The 16683-nt window shown below is 49.1% G+C and overlaps 2 protein-coding genes across 6 annotated transcripts in view; one reads left to right on the top strand and one right to left on the bottom strand.

The window, feature by feature from the left end:
• Positions 1-16683, bottom strand: part of PEPD (peptidase D) — a 423809-nt gene that overhangs the window by 200465 nt on the left and 206661 nt on the right. For 3 of the 4 annotated variants that reach the window (XM_077185106.1, XM_054640499.2, XM_077185105.1), the window contains one exon: positions 13990-14565. The exons of the other annotated variant lie outside the window; for it this stretch is intronic. In XM_077185106.1, coding sequence (XP_077041221.1) covers positions 14416-14565 — 150 coding nt within the window. In that variant the 3' untranslated portion in view covers positions 13990-14415. Of the gene's footprint in view, positions 1-13989; positions 14566-16683 lie in introns of those variants that run through there. 4 annotated transcript variants of the gene reach the window in all.
• Positions 1902-8888, top strand: CEBPG (CCAAT enhancer binding protein gamma). 2 transcript variants are annotated; one of them, XM_054640501.2, is made up of 3 exons: positions 1902-2029; positions 5779-5931; positions 6817-8888. In XM_054640501.2, exon 3 carries the CDS (start codon positions 6927-6929, stop codon positions 7377-7379), a length of 453 nt encoding a protein of 150 aa, XP_054496476.1. In that variant the 5' UTR covers positions 1902-2029; positions 5779-5931; positions 6817-6926; the 3' UTR covers positions 7380-8888. The 2 variants fall into 2 exon arrangements, with proteins under 2 accessions (XP_054496476.1, XP_054496475.1); XM_054640500.2 differs by lacking the exon at positions 5779-5931.

The following is a 16683-nucleotide window of genomic DNA, read 5'->3' as shown; positions in this document are numbered from 1 at the left end:
ACTGTTTGCCCAGACTAACCCTTGGAATTTTTCTGCAAATATGGTTTATTTTCCACAGGGCTTCACAAAAACAAAACCCCTCCACAACATCAGCCAGCCATAAAAATGGTAAATATAAATAATTTTATCTACATTACTGAGCTCTGCAACTGTATTTACAAACCTAATTATTCACAAGTCTTTTGCAGACATAAAACATTTTCAAGCAGGTCTCACAGGAGCATAGATCCTTAACTTGTTTTTTCTCTACATTAAAAAAATCCCACTTTTCCAACAGTATTGTTTTTACTGCCTGCACACTTGAACTTGTTCCAAACTTGCCTACCTTATAAACAGATGATTTTGAGACCTGCCCACTGCAAACACACACACACCTGTGTATTGAAGTGTACATTTCCCACTCAGGGAGCTGCAAACACACCTTGCTCCCACACAGCTTGGGTTGTGAGCACATGTGTGGATATATATATAGTAAGTATATACTTGTTTGGGCAGAACAAAAGTGATACAAAACAAAGTGTCTGGAAAATATTAAGGGCAAAAAGAACTCTTCTCCCCAAAAAGTGATGTATTTTATAACAACAAATATACCAGTGAAATGGTGCAAAACCTTCCTTTGACATTTAACTCTAAGATCCAGATGTTTCCTAGTCTGCCAGCATTTATTATTCTAATAGTAAATTAGAAAAGAAAAATTAACCAGGAATCTATGAAATTTAGAAATTTGCCGTAATTTCTGTTGTCAAGAGAACTGTTGATACTTTTTTGGGATGTCTTTGGCATTCCTTCCCCTTGATCTCACAACATTCTAAGGAGGCAAACCTCACGGCAGCTAGGATCGAGATGGGAATACACTGCCAGGTGCTAATTAAGAGCCTGGGAACAATTAGAAGATGCCAATCAGTACAGAGACACACCGCCATCAACTCCGATGCCCGTGGGGCACTGGCCAACTTCACCAGAATCACAGAACATTATTCCGAGCTGGAAGAGACCCACAGGGCTCATGGAGTCCAGCCCCTCCGCGAGTGGCGCACACGAGGATCGAACGCAGGGGCTGTGGCAGGCACGCCCAGCACCGCCCGGCCGGGCACACCGGGGCTGCGCTGTGCCTGCCGCCGGTCCGGGACGAGCTGCCCGCTCTGCCCGCGCAGGGACTCGGCCGGGAACCGCTGCCTTCGGCTTCTCCCCCTCGGGCTGAGGGAGGTGCCGGACCCTCCTGAATACGGGCGGGACCCGCTTCCCACCGGCGCTGGGACGCGGCCGCCTCGCTCCCCGCCAGCCCCCGGGCCGGGCGGGGCGGGCTCTCCTCGCGCTCCCCGGCGGAGAGGGGAAAACGGCTCTGGGGGCACAGCGGGCCCAGCGACACGCGTGGCCCGGGAGCGTTTTCCGTCAGCGCGGCTCCGGCAGCGCCGGGACACAAACGCTGCGAGCGGCCGTGGCCGGGCTCGTTCAGGCCGGGCCCGTGCTGAGCTTTCTCGGGCCATGGCCGTGACCGTGACCAGATCCGCTCAGGCCGTGGCCGGGCTGAGGCAGTGGCCGGGCTCGCTCAGGCCGTGGCGGTGACCGTGGCCGGACTCGCTCAGGCCGGTGCTGGGCTCCCCCGGGCCCGTGCTCAGCTCCCTCAGGCCGTGGCCGGGCTCCCTCGTGCCGCGGCCGGGCTGAGGCAGTGACCCGGCTCGCTCGGGCCGTGACTGTAGCCAGGCTCTCTAGGCCGTGGTCGTGGCCGAGCTCTCGGGCTCCGGCGGAGCTCCCCGGGCCCGTCCTCGGCTCCCTGGGCCCGCACGCAACCCGCGGGCTCCGCTCCAGCCCCGCCACTGCCGCTGCCGCCCCCCCCGCCCCCCAGGAGCCCCTCCGGGCGCGGCCCCGCCCCCGGCGGGCGCTGATTGGCCGCGCGCGGTGCCGATCGCGCGGCGGTTGCATCACCCGGGGCGGGGCCGGCCCGCGCGGTGTCGCAATCGGCGCTGGCCGCACGCGCACGGTACCGAGCGCGGCCCGCCCGGCCCCTCCCGCCGCTCGCGCCGCTCAGGTAAGCGCGGGGGGCGCGTGCGGGGCCGGGGGGCCGCGGCCGCCCCCGCCCGCCGGGCCCCGCTCGGCAGCGCGTGATGCAATCGGCGGGCGGCCCCGGCTCCCTCCCCTCCCCTCCCCCGGTGAAGTCACGGCTTGGCAGCGCCGGGCACCCCCGCGCCCCGCTCGGACGGGGGAGGAGCGGCGCGGCCTCGGCGGGCGGGCGGCCCGGGGAGGGCGGCGGCGGCGCCATGGGCCCGCCGGGGAGGGCCGGGCCGGTGCCGGTCCCCGCGGTCGGTCCCGGCCCGGGGCGGGGGGGGGGGGTTGGAGCGAGGCCGCGCCGGGGCGGCTCCGGGGGCTGACGGCGCGGCGGGAGCGCGGCCGGCCGAGGGGCAGCCGGGGAGCGCGGCCCGTACCCGCCCGGTACCGCCCGGGGAGCCTCGGGGCCGACGTGTCGGGCCCCTCGCGAGTTGCCGTAGCTCCGGTGGCGAGTTTGAAGCCGGGGTTTGGCAGGCAGGGAGCTCCGCGTCGGCCTTGGCGCTGACATCCGGCAGGAAGAGCCCCAGCTCCGTAACGGGGCCGTGCAGAGCCGCTTCCGAAAGCATAAGCGCTTAGCATTGGCAGAACTTTGGGATTTAAGGAATTGAACTTTGGGATTTAAGGAATTGGTTTGTCGTTAGAAGTCCCAGCTGGCGTTTTAATTCCAAAGACAGTGTTCTGATACCTCCTTGCCTCCCAGTGTCCGGGGTTCTGTCATGTTAAATTACATGTTTATGTGTTCTGTTACAGTCTGTTAAGGATGTCAGAGTGTATTTGTCTTTTAAGATGTGTATTAAAAACGGAGATTCTGAAATAAATGTGAGAAGTAATGGTGTCAGCTCTGACAAGAATTGGGGTTGAGCTCCAATCTAGGGCCAGCAGCGGTGTGTCCCAGCCCGCAGTGAGTGTTAGCACCAGCTCCTGCACACCTGCGAGTGGGACCCGTGCAGGAGCGGCGCTCCCGTGGTTCTGCAAATCGTGCCCGGAGCTCCGTGCCACTGGCCTTAGTGCGGGGTCATTGCAGTCCAGACTCGGATCCTGTCAGGAGGGATCTTATCCAGGATCCTATCTCTATTCCTAGTGAAGCCTGAGAGAAGAGAGGTCCCTATTGCTGTTCAGGTTGGGACTGATTTTGCATTTGACAGGACAGCTTTGTGAATTTGTGCAATAAAGTTATTCTGACTAACGATCAGAATCACCATAGTTACACCTCAAGAAAGGAGCAGAGAGAAGCATTTTGTATCTTTTTCTACCAAGTTAAAAAACAAATACTGATTTAATTGACAAAACAGTTTTGGGGGTTTTTTGACTTTTTTTTTTTGTCAAAGCAAACATTTGGAAGTTTAATGTCTTTATTTTTATTTTTTGTATGTGTGAAAGCAAATGAGGGCCTTCATTGCTTCACTGGTCCCTGAGGAGTACTGTGAGACAGTAAGAAACATCTTTCTGCCTGAGAAGACACCTCTTGAGTTACCAGCTATTATGCTGTAGTGGGTGGCCAGTGGGTTTCCTGGGTGGCCAGTTGGTGGCCCAAGGAGAGAACCAGGCAGTTCTAACTGGCCACTGGAAGCAGTACCATGTGTTGGGTGGAACCAGCCTAGGGCTGTTGCTGAGCTGAAGCTCATGAGCAGCTTTATGGGAACAAGATGCTGGGAAACTGGGCTGGCTCCCTGAGGAGTTGTGTCCTGCTGTGCTGGGGCTGTCAGCAGTCACAGGGAAGCAACCTGTGTGGAGGGGCTGGGAGCAGCTGTGGGTGTGTGCAGGGAGGTGTGAGCCCTGTGTGCCTCCCCCAGGGACCATGGCCTTCACCTCACCCTTCCTGAGAGTCCCCTCTGTGTGTCCTGCTGCCTTTAAATCTCCTAGAAGGATGCCCACAGCACCTGCTGCTACCTGGGACAGCCTTCTGACAGCTGGTGATAGGCATCCAGCCTCCAAATACCAGGGGGATAAACCAAGTTCCAAGCCTCAGTTGGCACTCTGTAGCTCTGTGATGCAGTTCAGTGCTGGTGCTAGTTTAGTGCTACTTGCTCTGCATATTCTTTGGAGCAGAACAGGAATCCAGGTGTCACCTGGCCCAGTTAAGGGTTCTGATCATCAGGCTAGATAAGAGTATGTCTCACTCAAGAAACAGTAATTTAATAAAAACCAAATCAGTTCCAGTGGGAAGGAACTGAGGGAGGTCTGTTCTAGCAGGCAGGGCTGGAATTCTTGTTTGAGAGGTGTTACACTGGTTATCTTCTCTGCTTATATCCATGTACTGCCCAGCTAAAATACTTCATTTATATTAGGTTTAATGGGACAAATAGTTTTTTAATTGAATCATAGGGAAATCTAATAGAGATAGGAAAGAAGTGTTAAAGCAGTGTGAAATAGTTTTGATAGCATAGAGAGAAGTAGCACATGGAACCTGGTGAAGAAACTTGTCACATGTCAGGTGGGGCTCCTTTGGGAGCAGGAGCCACCCCTTCCTCTGTAGTAGGAGCACAAAAATCAGATTGTGAAGATGGTGTGGGTTACATAACTGGCCTGCCCAGGTGAACTTTGCAGGCACTGAAATGTGTTGAAGCAGAGGAGACAGCAGAGCATTCTGTTTGATTTGGAAAAGGTGTCAAAAATCTACTTGGCAGAGACAACCTAAGAGAACTGTATACCTGTATATGCTTTGAGGGCTGCAGAAATCCTCTGCTGTAAAATAAAATGCAAACAAGGCCAGTGTATGCTCTAAGAGGAGCAGGCACTTACACCTCGACTAAAAATGTCTGTGCAATTACACAGCACAGCTGCTACAACCGGCCCTGCCAGTCTGGTGCTGGGCACAGAACACTCCCTAGCTGGGTGCTCAGGGCAGCTGCCCAGCCTAACTGCTTGTCAGGTCAGGAGCTGACACTGAAACAGGCTTTGCTAAAGTTGCTTTAAGAGTTGCAGTTGGGGAAATGCTAACACAGAGGTGTCAGACACTATGTATTTAGATACAGCTCCCCAGGTGTCAGAAAGTGTTGATGGTCTCATTCTGCCCTGAAATAGGAAAATGAAAAGATTCCTTGATAGGAAGGGTGTGGGTATGCTTCACAAGTAGAAGACCTCTTGGTGACAGAGAATGTTAATTTTGAGTAACATTCAAGCCAAATTTAGTGGGCTTTTCCATGAATGTTATTGAACCACACTGTGCAGCTGCATCTCATTGTGGCTCCTTCATCATGGAAGAAAATATGCAGTTGATCTGCACAGTTGAATTTTGACATTTTAATAAAGATAGCCCTTCCAAAAGTAAAACAGCAACACAGACTGCTGAGAAAAACAATCAGGAACAGGACACAGCTGATGAACCTGTGAGTTTAGGACCAGTGACACACAGGGGCTCACTACAGACCTCTCACACATCACTCCATTCCTCAGCCATCCCTCTGCTGTTACAGATGTGAGAGGTGTTCCTGGGCTGGACTCTGCTCATCCTGGCAGTCCAGTCAGCTCTGCCCAGTGCTGCTGCAGCTTTTCCCCAGCCCCCTGGAGGATGTGTCACACTGCTTGTGTGATACTGCATGTCTGTGTGACAGTGCTGGGCTGCACTGCTGCCACACAGCCTGACCTTGCACTAGGATTGTTTAGTGCCACTTAAAGGCTTTCCTCAACATGACAATCCACACTGATTTGACTGATCACTGGGTGTTTTTCACTGGAGCCATAGGTAGGTGCTTAGGACCATCCTGTTGTCCTTCCCCTCTTCTCTCCCAGCCATATAGGAAGTCATCCTGTGAGATGAGAAGAGAAGGGGACCTGCTGTTAGCCTTGCCAGGGCCTTGGCCCTGCAGCTGTGGTGGAATCCTCCTTGTGCCACCAGTAGGGCCAGGAGCAGGCTGACCTCAGCAGCGGGAGCACGTCAGTCAGGTGAGAGGATGTCTTGCTCATCAGGAGGTTTGTGTGCTGGACAGGAGAGGGGACAGTGACCAGTGCACCAACCACGCAGGTGACCTTATTTATGGATGAGTCAGCTGTGGTTGCTGTCTCTTTATGGGTGACAGTCCTCTGTTGTAGTGATCTACCCTGCCATCAGCCTGTGCTCCTGTCCCACCTTGAGTTACAGGCTCAGCACACTGCTTGTGGTGGAATGTCACCCAGACACTGCCTTTGCAATGCCCTGCCTTCTTCCATAGATTTATTTTTCCACTCAGTACCAGTAGACCAGACAACAGCCATCAATTTGAACATCATCTTCAAAACAAGTGCTGTAAGGTGGTTGAGAAAAGGTGGACAGGCTGAGCACCCTTGCTCCAGAGAAAAGAGATCAGGGAGGAATTTGTCTGCGGATACACCCAGAGATGTGGTCCGAAGAGGACAAGGATCAAATACCCCTGTTGGTCAAGAGTCAGGCTGTTAATAGGTTTAAGCCACAGAAGGAAAACTCCAGTCTGAAGACTAAGAAAATTGTATAACTGGAGGAAAAGTTAGACAGTGGAACATGTTGCCAAGACAGAGGTTGTGAAACTGGAGATATTTGAGGCTAGGCTAGACACCCATCCATCAGGGATGGCTTTGGAATAACTGAGTGAAGCCAGTGAACAATTCAAACAGCTTGACTAGATGACCCACTAATAGTTCCATCCAATCCAAATATGTTGGAGACTTCAGAAATGTAGCTGGCAGCTTTTCCACTTCCAGCACAGTTATGACGTGTTATGCCAGATGTACCATCAGTACTTCTGCTAGAGCCAGTGATGTATAAGATTGTAGCTGAAGCCAGCATCTTTAATAGCTTTTTTTTTCCCCTACTAGGTTCACCTTGCTCTTAATCCATGTGAAGATCCATTGGAAACACCTTCTAGAAACCCAAGAGTTTTCAGTCTCCTAATAAATTCTGCTGTGTCCAAGAACAGCCTGCCCAAATGAGCAAGACATCCCAACAGAACCCCACCACAGATGCGAGCGGAGTAAGTGTGATCCACACTCAAGCACACTCCAGTGGTCTGCAGCAGGTTCCCCAGCTGGTGCCAGTCAGTCCTGGTGGTGGAGGCAAAGCTGTGCCTCCGAGCAAACAGGGAAAGAAAAGTTCCTTTGTGGATAGAAACAGCGATGAGTATCGCCAGCGCAGAGAGAGGAACAACATGGCGGTGAAAAAGAGCCGCTTAAAAAGCAAGCAGAAGGCACAGGACACACTGCAGAGGGTCAACCAGCTTAAAGAAGAAAATGAACGTTTAGAGGCAAAAATTAAACTCCTGACCAAGGAGCTGAGCGTACTGAAAGACTTGTTCCTTGAGCATGCCCACAATTTTGCAGATAATGTGCAACCTGTTGGCACTGAGACCACCACAACAAATGCAGAAAGCAGTGGACAGTAGAAACCTGCGACTTTATGAAACAAACTCTTGAGCTGCAGCTTGTCTGCAGTGCCCGTGCAGTAACCCAGCAAAAGCTGTACCTTTAGCCATTGTTTTGTGGAGATTTTCTTCTTTTAGATTTAACACTGAAGATTTGTAACAATTAAACCAGAAACTGGTTAACTGTTTGTTTTAAATATTTTTCTCCTCAAAGATTTGTGCAGATCTGAACTCCTAGCTAACTAGGAATGTAATATTTAGGAGATAACATTTTCACAGGAATACTCACCATTTTAGACTTTGCATAATGGGAGGAATCCAGCAGGATGGCTCACTGTAGTATCAGAAACTTGTGATTGAACAGAACATTTTTAAAATACCTGTTAGAGCATTTTAGCCTTTTGTTTTCTCCATTACATATTACAAACTGCAAAGGCTGTGGAGAATTTTTGCTTTTTACTTTAAATCTGTAGAATTTAAGTCCTATGAAGCACCATATAGGTCCCTCCTGCCCAGTTATAGTTAATGGGGAGGTTGTAGTAATAGTGAGCTGGGATGCTTACCAGTGCTCACCAGAAAAACAACAATATGCTCTGATGAGATGTACAGGCACTTGGCCTCCAAATGGCACATGAAGCATCATTACAAGAGGCAAAGCAGCACACTGACAATAAAAGCCTTTTATTAAAGCTTGTATTTCATATTGCTCACATAGTGACTGGGGCCTTAGGAGAACAAGAGCTTTTTTTTCCCAGGAAATTTCAAAGTGCTACCAAAAACCTGTGCCCTGCAAAATTGCATTCTTGCTGGGAAGGAGGTATTGGGGAGAAGAAAAAGTGCAGCTTGGCTTAGCAGTGGAAGGGGCAGGACAGCAGGTGTTGAACTGGGATCCATGGATCACTGCTGGCTGACATTGCAGAAATTTACAGTGATTTTAAAAATAAATGGCCCTAGTAACTGATTCAGTGGAATTTCTACAGCCATCATAGATCTGTGTGAAGGAGTATCTTTAGCCTTGTTTTATTTCCATAGAAGTTTTTCTGTAGCAACTTTTTTATTGCTACTGCTTAGTCTTTGCCATGATCCATACTGCAGTGCTATGTGCTATACTGAGGATTTAAACAAAGTAAAACAGGAACTTTGATTAACTTTAATTTATTTTCATTTTTAAATATTTCATTGATGGTATGGTTATTTTACATTTAACCTGTGTGTCTGTCTTGTAGATTACTACACTGTCTTAATTTCCCTCTTCACACTACCTTTGTCCATAGATTATTTTGGAGGATGCTTGTTTGCTCTGTATCTGCACTTAGAAAAAAACTTGGATGTTATCTCTATGAAGATACTGTTAGAGAATTAAACCTTGAAAAGTTCTTTTTTGAATTTAAACTTTTAATACATGTGGAAAACTTGGATGGATTGTTTTGGATTATGTTAGACTTTTTACAGATATGTTTTTTCATTCTAACTGCATCTGAAGTTGGTAGGGTTGAAATACCAGGAGCTAATAAAAATGTTTTGCTTGTAGTGGCCTCATTTTTCCCATCCCTTTTCTATCTTCCTCAAGTGCAGAGTTGCCCAAGTCACACAGCTGTCTTGGAGAAATCAGTGCAATAGTCTCTATTCCCCTCTTCCTCTCAGGTTTCTGCTCCATGGAAGCCATCAGAAACTCACTACAGTTTTGTCTAAATGTCTGATTTAACAAAAAAGGCAAAAAAAAAAAAAAAAAAAGAAAAGGGAATTTAAGACTGAAAATATATTGCATTTAGATGGGAGGTGGGGAGAGAAGCAGAACACCAAAAATTCCAAGGGAAAAGATGACCTGAAGGCATCTCCTTTGTTAACTGCACGTCCCTGGTGGAAAGGCCAGCCTGATCTCTTCCCTGGATCTCTGACCTGCCCTGGGGCTGGCTGCCCCCTTGTCCTGAAGTTGGTTTGCCAGGCTGCTGTGGGGCCCTCCTCTACCAGTCTGAACAGCAGCTGCACCCTTGGCTGTTTGTTTGTGATTTTGGTGGAAATGATTTCTTGGCTCTCTCCTGAGTGAGGGTGATCCTCTTTCCAAAGCTCTCACGGGTGACTTCTCCACCTGTTGCTCCTGACATCTCTGATCCCTTTTCCTTCATGTTTAAAACCAAACCACTGAGTTATAAAAGTAATTTGTTTGGAAAATGAAATTTCTGGTTTATCAGTGCACTGTTTTTTTTTTTTACTGATGCTGTGGTTTAAGCCCAAGTGGAAAATAAACCCCACAGCCACTCTCATCCCCCAACCCTCAGGTGAGAGAGCCCAAATGCAGATTAGGGGTTGAGATCACAATTTACTGTTACTGGAACAATTCACAATTTAACAACAACCAGATGAGAAAACAGTCAGTGACAGTGACACCACCAATGACAGTGACACCACCAATGACAGCAGCGTGTGACAGAGGGCGATGGCCACAGTGCTCAGAGCCTGACAGGGACAGGGCCAGAGTGACCCTGAACGGCACGGCCTCTGCACAGCACCTTGGTCTTGTCCCCCCACTGGGCACAGCTGGGGACAGCCCTGGCCTTGGGGACAGTGGGACAAGGACCCCTGGCTTTGGGGACACTGGGACAAAGATCTCTGGCCTTGGGGACAGTGGGGCAGCGATCCCTGGCCTTGGGGACAGTGGGATAAAGATTTCTGGCCTTGGCTGACGATGATCCCTGACTTGGTGACACCAGGACAAGGATCCCTGGCCTTGGCTGACACTGGAACAAGGATCCCTGTCCTTGACTGGCACTGGGACAATGATGCTCGTCCTTGGCTGGCAGCAGGACAAGGCCCAGGAGGAGCAATGGCTCTGTGCAGCACCTCACTCGTGATTGGAACAAATCCAGGTTTAAACGTGCCCCAGGGAGAGGCTGCAAGAAAGGGCTCAGGCTTATTGCAAGCCCCCCCTGCCAAAGCAGCTCCAAGGAGCAAGGGTAGGTTCCCCCAGGGTGAAGCAGCCCAGGCCCTGTGGCAACAGAGTACCTCCATCTCACCCTCTGCTGCAGGGCACAGAAAATTTCACTGTGGACCTATAAAAGTTAAAAGATTTTCCTTTTGACTCATGATTCTTAGCTCCAGTCTGTGGCAGGATCCTGTCAGTACACAAGGAGTTACAGCACATTTCCCAGGAAAGCTGATTCCCATTTTCTCACTGTCCCCCAAGGGAAGGGGTCTGCTCCAGCCCCCAGGGAGGCTGCACTCCTGGAACACCCCCTGTAGCTGCAGCAGGGTAATCAGCAGGTAAATTCAGAGTGCACCCAACCCCAGGGAGCTCCAGCAATTTGCTGGGACAATTTACATGTATCCTTTCAGAAGTGCTCAGACGTTTCTAAAACACACAAATTTGCTCGGCATAAGACACATTCTGTTACTTCAGTGCCAACTCTATTCAAGTCTGTTTGTGCCAAGGGGAAAAGGCATTTGGGAAAACATGACAGAATAAAACATCTTGATGTAGTCAAAAAGAAAATTCGCCATAACCTGTACTTTCACCCCATTAATACACTTAAAATTATTAAACACCACTTTTTAAAGTATTAAATATCACTTTGCCTTTTAAAAAAAGGTTTATTTCCCCTCCCCTCCCGAATTTAGTTAAAAATGTTTAATTCACTTTTTGCTTAAGTGGATAAAAATGATCATAATTGCAGAACAATCTGGAATGAAGGATGGCATTGACATCCCCCAGTCCGTGGGCCTGATGATGGAGGGCAGTGGGGCGAGGGTGCCCCATGCCCAGCAGAGCCCGAGCGTCCCCGCCTGCCTCGGGGGGGGGCGCTGGGCGCTGCCCGGGCCCGGCGGCTCCGAGCGGCCGCGCCCAGGCCAGAACCGGCTCTGCCTCCTCCCTGCCCGACCTGTTCTGCGGCCCGGCCCCGCTCCGGCTCTGCCAGCGCCCAGCGCAGCCCGGGGGGGCCTCCCAGCTGCAACAGCTCCAGAGCTCTCCTCCTTTCCTCATCTGGCTGTGCTACTATAAAACAGCAGCAGCAGCAGCAGCAGGGTACAGTGCCCACAGCAGTGAACCATCATCATCATCATCATCATCATCATCATCATCATCATCATCATCATCATCATCATCATCATCATCATCATCCCCTGGCATGTTCAGAACCTGCCACAGTGTCAGGATCTCTTGCTGCTCAGAGTGACCCTGAGAATTGTTAAAAGTCTCTTTTCCCAGTCCAGTGCTTGAAGAAGCACTCAGGGCTCTTCATTTCTCGGTCTCAAGGTTGTTCTTTGTTCCTTATCTATAAAATTCTTTCTCCTGCCCTGCCAGGTCCACCCAGCAGGACAGTTCCAGGCACTCTGCCTGCCCCCAGAGCAGGGTTATGTCTTTATACTAAAAACTACCTGTACAATGGTTACAATTCCTTCCCAATACCCATCACCTGTGTTAGACAGTGAGCTTCTACTCTAAACCAATCTGTGAGTGCCACCATCACAGCAGAAGATGGAGGCCAAGAAGAAGAAGGAGAAAGGCTGGACACACCCAGATTCCTCCATCTTGCCTCCTGAACCCCCATACCAAAAACCCCAAAATCGACTTTTCCACCCCATGATAACTTCACTATTATTCTACCTAAACTGTTGTGGTTTGCTGATCTTCATCTAAGGTTGGTAATTTGCTCCATGGGTCATAATCAAACCCACAGGTGTTCTGGGCTCTGTGCCAGGGTCTCTGAGCCCCTGGGCAGGGATCCTGGGTGTCCTGGACAGCCAGAGGGATGTGCTGGGCTCCCACACCACAGGACAACTCTTGGCTGTGGAGGGAACGGGGCTGGGGCCACAAGCACTGTTTTGCACTGAAAAAACCTGAGTTTTGGGGCAAATGAGTTCAGAGCAATGCCAGTATAGTCTCTGTGTTCTCATATCTGCAAGGCCACCAAGCAAAGCCTGATGTCCTTGTGCAGGTAACAGAATTCAGAGGTGGAACATTACGGTCACCACAGCAGGAACATCAGTGCAGCAGCACATACAAGCTTCTGATCTCACAACCTCCTTTCCCGAAACAACTGTTTCCCTTCACAGTCAAGAAGTTAAGGGCAGCAATTCGTGCACTGGTCTCTCACAAACCAATGTCAAGAAACCTCTAAAAAATGTAAATAGGCTTATTTATTAATTGAGTGATGTGAATGAAGTCTTCTGGATCGTTTCACAACGTTTCTTTGGTCCCACATGAAGTTTCCTCCATAGCAATGGATCTCCAGGCTGTTGGGAATAAAGGGCAGGTTCTTGTCACACAGACCAACCTGCTCAGCAGGAGGAGCTCTCCTGGAGCAATGTACATGAGGATTCTTGAGGAAATTGTTTCAGGCCTAAATCCGGTGCTGGGGTGTCACCACATTTCTCTTCCCAGAGAAAAGCAAGGCACAATTCTTCCCAAGAATATTGCTGGGATTCACATTCTCTGAACCTCAGAGAAAGGAAAGACAATTCTTATCCTTTGCTGTGCCTGTGTTGTGCCAAAGAGAAATGCAATATGGAGATTATTTACCCAAAGTGATGGTGTTTTGTTTCCTTGGCCTGTCAGGGCCAGCTCTGTGTGTGTTGGGAGTGTTGGGGGACAGTCACAAGATTCTGTGCAGGGTGTGCAGGGTTGAGTGCTTGGCAGGTTCAGTTTGGATGTAATGTAACATAGTATAGAATAATATAGTATAATAAAGTAATTAATTAGCCTTCTGATAAGATGGAGTCAGGTGCATCATTCTCTCCCCGTCGGGTGTCCCTGCAGTTCTGTACTGGCAAGGCAGTGGCAGTGGCAGTGGTTCCTGGCACCACCCAAGCCCCCAGGTGGCACAGGGAGCTCCCAGTCCCTCCCATCAGCCATGGTCAGTCCTGTGTGAGCCACAGAGCTGAGCTGCTCACACCCAGGTGCTGAGGCACGGGCTCAGCTGATCCCTTCAGTGGGAAACCCTCACTGGGCAGGCACTGAGACCCAGAAAGGCCCTGATGCTCTGCTGTGGCTTCAGCTCCTCCTGGCACAGCAGAGGGATGTTCTGAAGTGGCTTTGCAGTCAAACTGCAACAGAATCTGAATATTGAACAGGAGTTTTGATGTGTATGTAGAGTGAGAAAGCTTACTTTTATGTAGTTACCAGCACATGGTGCTATTTTATGATGTAAGAAATGTATGCATTATCCTGCAAGCTGATGAATACCTACAGTAAAGAAAAGCTTCTCTTGGTAATTTAAATCTTGCATGAGTGGAAAATAATTTTGTGACTAGTACCAATATGTTTGTAAGGTATCCAAATAAGATTTACATTATTTCATTCTGAACTGTGTAACACTGAACAGTTAAAAATAACTCTACCATGCTGCACAGCATATGCTGCTGAATGACCATGAGCCCTGCAGCAAAGATATTCCCTTCTTTCAACTTTTAGGGGTCATGAACACCACAGCAATCTGTGTTTTTAAGGAACAAATAGATGAACAAATCTAATGAGCATGGGGATGTGTTTGAAGGATCAGTACAGCCACTGTCCAGAGCAGGGAACTCTGGCTAGAGAAGGGTCAAAGTTTGCAGGGCACAAATTGGTAGTAGGGTCAGATAAAGAAGCAGGAACTGGAGCAGAAAAGTAAAATGACCACAAAGTTGTGAACACAAATGATGCCAAGGAGAATTTTAATAAAAATTTGTTTCTGCTTAGTACATGGATACAGATCCATAAGAAAAATGTCATTATGTCCACTGAGAACAACTGATTTTTATTTCTGTTTTTCACAGTACTTGTGATGAAGTTTAAAAAAGGACTTAAGAGTGTTACAATTGCTCATAGCTTTCAGATAATCCATTTGGTGTTTTAGAGTCCCAATCATCAAAATTCAGATTTAATTGCAAGATACATCTGAGTTGAGATCTGACAGAAGTATAAGCCCCTCTGACAAGGCAGCAGGGTTATTTGGCTACCACTTGGTCACGTAAACTGCTGATTTTCTTGCTATTAAGAATTGGATGCATTTTATTTTCTATGCTGCAGCATGAAATCAGAATGATGACTGATTAGTTGAGGCAGTAAGTATCACCCTGAAGTTTACTGCTTTGGGCTGGAGAGGCAGCCAAATGCTTTGGCACAGCTCTGGCCTTCTGCCATGAAAGCCTCGATCTCCTGCACGGTCCGTGGGACACAGGTGAGCAGCTCCATGCCCGTGGCTGTCACCACGATGTCGTCCTCGATCCGCACCTGCACAGGAGCACACCAAGGTCACCAAGGGCTCAGGTGGCATGAGGAGCACCCAGGCAGCAGCAGGAGGGCACAAGGTAGAGCAGAGCATCACTCTGCAAGCAGGAATTGTCAGCACCAGCCCCTGGGGCTCTGCAGGCTCCAGTTCCCCCTGGGCCCTGCCACCCTCCTGGGCTCACACAGGCTTGGGGGTGGCCCCTCAGGTGCTGCAGTGGGCACATCAAGGACAGTCTGAGCAAGGTGCTGCAGCAGGGAGTCCATGCTGTGTCATTCCATGGGGCCAGGAAATCTCAACCCCCTGACAGCAGGAGCAGTAAAAAGAACATTCTTCCCTGGATTTACCTCCAACCTTCTTAGCACATGGCTTGCTAGGGACAGTGCCTCCTGATGCCCACAGTGTCTGCTCTCAAAGCTCTCCTGTTTCTGAGCTGAAATCCAGGTAGCTTCACTTTGCACTTAAAACTTCTCTCTAAACATGATAAACTTTCAAAGTGAAACTTTGAACATTAAATAGCTTGTGGCTGATATTCCAAACATTGAATTTTGAGCTGATGAGAAAGTCCTAAACAGGTCAGATGTTTCTTTTAAAATACAACCACTAAATTTCAAATCCTGGAAGGAAAAAGCAGATCCTCGCAGTTTTTCAACTCTTGCTATTAAAATGAAAAGTGTGCTCCATTTCTGTTTGTCTCTAATCTCTTCTTACCAGTAAATGTGCCTACACAGTCATTCCCATTATCTTATCAGAAAAATGTTGCTAAGTTGCTAAGCTGCAATAAAAGCAATTTTAGTAAGGTGCAAATCCAAAAGAACACAAACCCTGGGTACTCCCACCTTACAATTGCTTTAATTGTTTCTGACCTCTTGACATTTTCAACTAAAAATAAAGCTGGTTAACATTTGTACTTCTGATTGCAAAATAATCCATTTGTTCAAACAGAATGAGTCATCCAGTCCTTATTAAACTGTTTAATGATGTCTTTGCCAGATTATTTCTTTTACTTGGTATCAAGTTAAGTGTATTATAAAGCAGAATTAAATAAACAAACTCCATTGAGTTTACACATTTGTTTTGGACAGCTGTAAATTTGAGAGCTGTGATGCTCAGTGTGCCTGAAAGGCTGGTGCCTTGCTGCAGAACAGATCAGCAACACAGGCAGTGACTCTGCACTTGAACAGAATTTATCAGGATGGGCTTCTTGATTCCCTGCTTCAAATCTGACTGCTGAGCAAAACATAACCCAAGCATTCAGCAGGAGGGCCCCACTGCATCCACAGGCAAATCCTGCCATGTGCCTGTCCTCCCTGGGTGGATCAGTCCCTGCCAGAAACCTGATGGTACCAGGCTAACCCTGCAGGAGTGGACAGACCTGGGAAGGTGGCAAAAGCCAAAGCATCACATTGGCAAGCCCAGCCAGTGTAAATGGAGCTGGACACAGTGATGATGTGGAAAGTAAAAATGTCAGTGCAAAAGTAAGTCTGAGAGCAGAGGGGGCCAGACAAAGGTAGAACTGACCCTGCCTACAGAGAGAGCCTTTTCCCAAGCACTGCCAGCTCCACAAATCTCCCCCTGCTTGAGCTGAAATTCCCCACCTACAGTGACATATCAGCCACAATTCAGCCTCTTGACCAGGAATTAGCAAAAAACCAAGAAAAGTGGTTTGTGCTTTCCAGTTCAGTGCTTCATGACCTCACAATACCTCTGCACTCTTTGGGAGGATGAACTGACTTGAAAGCAGAGCAGATGAAAGCTAGACTACAGTGGGGAAGAACAAGTGGGGCAAGGTGTCTGTCTACTGTTCTCTATGTAGGCCACAAGAGAAAATCAGGATGGGGAAGGAGCTGGGAATAGGTAAGAGTGATGAAAGGACCAGGGAAAGGAAGGTACAGTGAGGTGAGACAGGACTGACAAATAATGGACAAAGAGAGCTGGGACTGGCTAAGGAGCCCAGGCAGGGAGATCCTGGTGGAGGTGAGAAGTGAGACATCCTGAAAGAGGAGAGCACACAGGGGCTGGAGCTGCCAAAGGCAGGAACTGAGAGTGACCAGATGGAGGAGGATGAGGGCCATGCCCTGTGACTCCCTGCATAGGAGGAGCATTGTTAGGAGATCACACAA

Source organism: Agelaius phoeniceus, chromosome 12, assembly GCF_051311805.1.
Source record: "Agelaius phoeniceus isolate bAgePho1 chromosome 12, bAgePho1.hap1, whole genome shotgun sequence".
NCBI classification, from domain to species: domain Eukaryota; kingdom Metazoa; phylum Chordata; class Aves; order Passeriformes; family Icteridae; genus Agelaius; species Agelaius phoeniceus.
This window is presented reverse-complemented; position numbering and strand designations above follow the sequence as displayed.

Excerpts from the sequence above, each read along its gene's own strand:
- CEBPG (XM_054640500.2), top strand. The coding sequence starts at position 6,927 with ATGAGCAAGACATCCCAACAGAACCCCACCACAGATGCGAGCGGAGTA.